Here is a 2,739-nt window from a genome sequence, read left to right on the forward strand (position 1 = left end):
TGCGTCTCAAAATCGACCTGCTTACTCACCTGGGCGACCTGTGCGGGGACTGGAGGGTGGACACAATGTTTCCACAGCAACGCCATTGGGTCGGGATGACATTACCAGCAGAAATACTGCATGAGGCACAGCTAGTTAGCTTTCACCTGACGCAGGCGGTGTGCAGTGCAGTGAACTAAACCCCAGCAAAATTAACCTTTAGACCGACATGCATAACCACTCAAAAATATTTTCAGCAGTTAACACATTAATGGTTAACCATTGACATCCCAATCTTAATGAAAGACAGGAAGAATAAGGAACAAAAAAGTAAAAGAACAAAGAAACATAATCAAGATTAAAAAATGAAAGACAAATGCAAACGAGCAAAAGCGTAATTAAATCACGCACGAAAACGCAAGCACGACGTCTTACCATTCTTGTTGTTGTTGGCGGCATGCAGCGGCTCAGGAGACGGGGAGGACGAGGACGAGTGTTTCAGAGCGTCCTCCACCCTCTCCCTCCTCTTCGACTCAAACTCCAGCGCCTCCTGCAGCTTCCTCTTGGCCTTCTTCTCCTTCTTCAGACGCTTCTGGATGGAGGCTGAAGGAGGAGACGAGAAAGAGATACGATCAGGAGGGGAAAAGTCTCAGCAGTCAGTCTGTGTTAAATGGTCACCTCTTATGTTAGGTCCAACATTTCTCAGTGGGCCTTTCAACATCGTATACATCGTCCAAGATGAACAAAAAAAATTTCTTTGTCACGTTCAGCCTTTTCTTTAGGCGCTTTATGTTCTGGATGTCAAACAGTAAAAGTGTCCCTGTATCGTCGGTGTTCAGACAGAATATAAACGGGCTGTTTTGTTGTGCTAATCTTCACCTCTGCTCTGTAGTTCGGAGGTGAGCTGTCGTTCAAGACTCTCTCTCATCTCTCTTTCTCTGTACAGCTCCATCTTCAGCTCTCTCTTCTCCGCCTGGATTTGTTTGTCCTGCACCCGGGCGTTCTCCACCGCCACCTTCAACAGGCCCTGGGAGAAGAGACGGAGAAGAAGAAGTCGTCTGGTTATCGCAAAATAACTTCCAAAGACACAAGTTCAGACAGATATATTGTCACCACATCTTCTTTTCCTGAAAACAGACATCCTGACGACATCTGTTAGTTTTCAACCACAATACTGCATCTCTTACTGGACTACTCCTGGATATGTTGGGAGCACTGCAATCCAAATACAACATGAACAACAACAGTGATTACCTGCACAGCTGTGGTGTGTTTTTGTCTCAATGATTGCTTGGAATAATCAACCAATTTAGTAATATTCCGTATTTTATAACAGTTGCTTTCAACAGAGGAAAATGATTTATATTATTATGAAGGCTTAAGAGATACAGTCAACTTTTTTTTATTATAATATTCCATGTTAAAATTGTTTGTAATACTAAAAAGTCTTGTATTTCTCATGACTGTTCTACTTTTCCTTTCCTGGGCAATGAACCTGATTCTGATTATTTTGTATATGTTATTATATGTTTATATTTTTTGTATGAAATGCACTTAACACGAAGGAGGGAATGAACCTAACCATGGTCACAATAAAGAATGTTTTGCTGTGTGGTGTTCAGTGATCCTTATTGATGATATTACACCACTGTAAAAACAACAGTTGTCATACCTGTATGTTGGTGAGCAGTGTCTCCACAGACGACAGGCCGTCAGCGAATAGGAACGGAGCAGGGAAGCCTGGGGGCAGGGCTTGACCCAGTGAAGACTCTTCTGTGGAAAATAATTAATAACACGTTCGTTTGTTTTTTGTGAATTTTCGGTTACTCTTTTTTTTTGTGTGTGAGATATTTTCTTGTGACTGATACATGAATTCTTGAATTAAAACAAGACCATGTTGCAGTACTGTCTTTGCTCATAAATGTTTCATGGTATTGTAAAACCAGTTCTCAAAGCATTGATGAGTGAATACCTATGTAAGTGGTTAAAATATCATTGAGGGCTGCAAATGAAAACTGCTCACATGGAACAGAATATTTTTATCTCACTTCAACAGACTGCCAAGTTGCCCAGCCAAATCACGGTTAACCTAACAGCACTTTGAAAAACAGGAATTTCTAACACACTTAGCAAATGTCTTTAATTCTGACATTTTTTGACATACTGTACTATACTATGACTTTTTTATGCAATTAAGAACGACATACTATACTATGACGTTTTAATGCAATTTTGGACGACATACTATACTATGACGTTTTAATGCAATTTTGGAACAACATACTATACTATGACTTTTTATGCAATTAAGAACGACATACTATACTATGACTTTTTTCTGCAATTTTGAACGACATACTATACTATGACGTTTTAATGCAATTAACGACATACTATACTATGACTTTTTAATGCAATTAAGAACGACATACTATACTATGACTTTTTAATGCAATTAAGAACGACATACTATACGATGACTTTTTAATGCAATTTTGGACGACATACTATACTATGACTTTTTTATGCACTTTTTAAAGACATGCTATACTATGACTTTTTTATTCAATTAAGGACGACATGCTATACTATGACTTTTTAATGTAATTAAGGACGACATACTATACGATGACTTTTTAATGTAACTAAGGACGACATACTATACTATGACTTTTTTATGCACTTTTGAACGACATACTATACTATGACTTTTTAATGCAATTAAGGACGACATACTATACTATGACTTTTTTATGCACT

General features: G+C 38.4%; 1 protein-coding gene across 1 annotated transcript; it reads right to left on the reverse strand.

Annotated features, from left to right (window-relative positions):
* Positions 1-29: 29 nt before the first annotated feature.
* LOC126387498 (dachshund homolog 2-like) lies at positions 30-1,861 on the reverse strand (the record flags this gene model as incomplete). Its single annotated transcript, XM_050040002.1, has 4 exons — positions 1,652-1,861; positions 859-1,006; positions 415-582; positions 30-49 (listed from the first exon to the last, which is right to left on the reverse strand). Coding segments are annotated over exons 2-4 (261 nt in total), but the record flags the coding sequence as incomplete, so codon positions are not given.
* Positions 1,862-2,739: the final 878 nt, after the last annotated feature.

The sequence above is a fragment of the Epinephelus moara genome, unplaced genomic scaffold (assembly GCF_006386435.1).
Source record: "Epinephelus moara isolate mb unplaced genomic scaffold, YSFRI_EMoa_1.0 scaffold551, whole genome shotgun sequence".
Classification (NCBI taxonomy): domain Eukaryota; kingdom Metazoa; phylum Chordata; class Actinopteri; order Perciformes; family Serranidae; genus Epinephelus; species Epinephelus moara.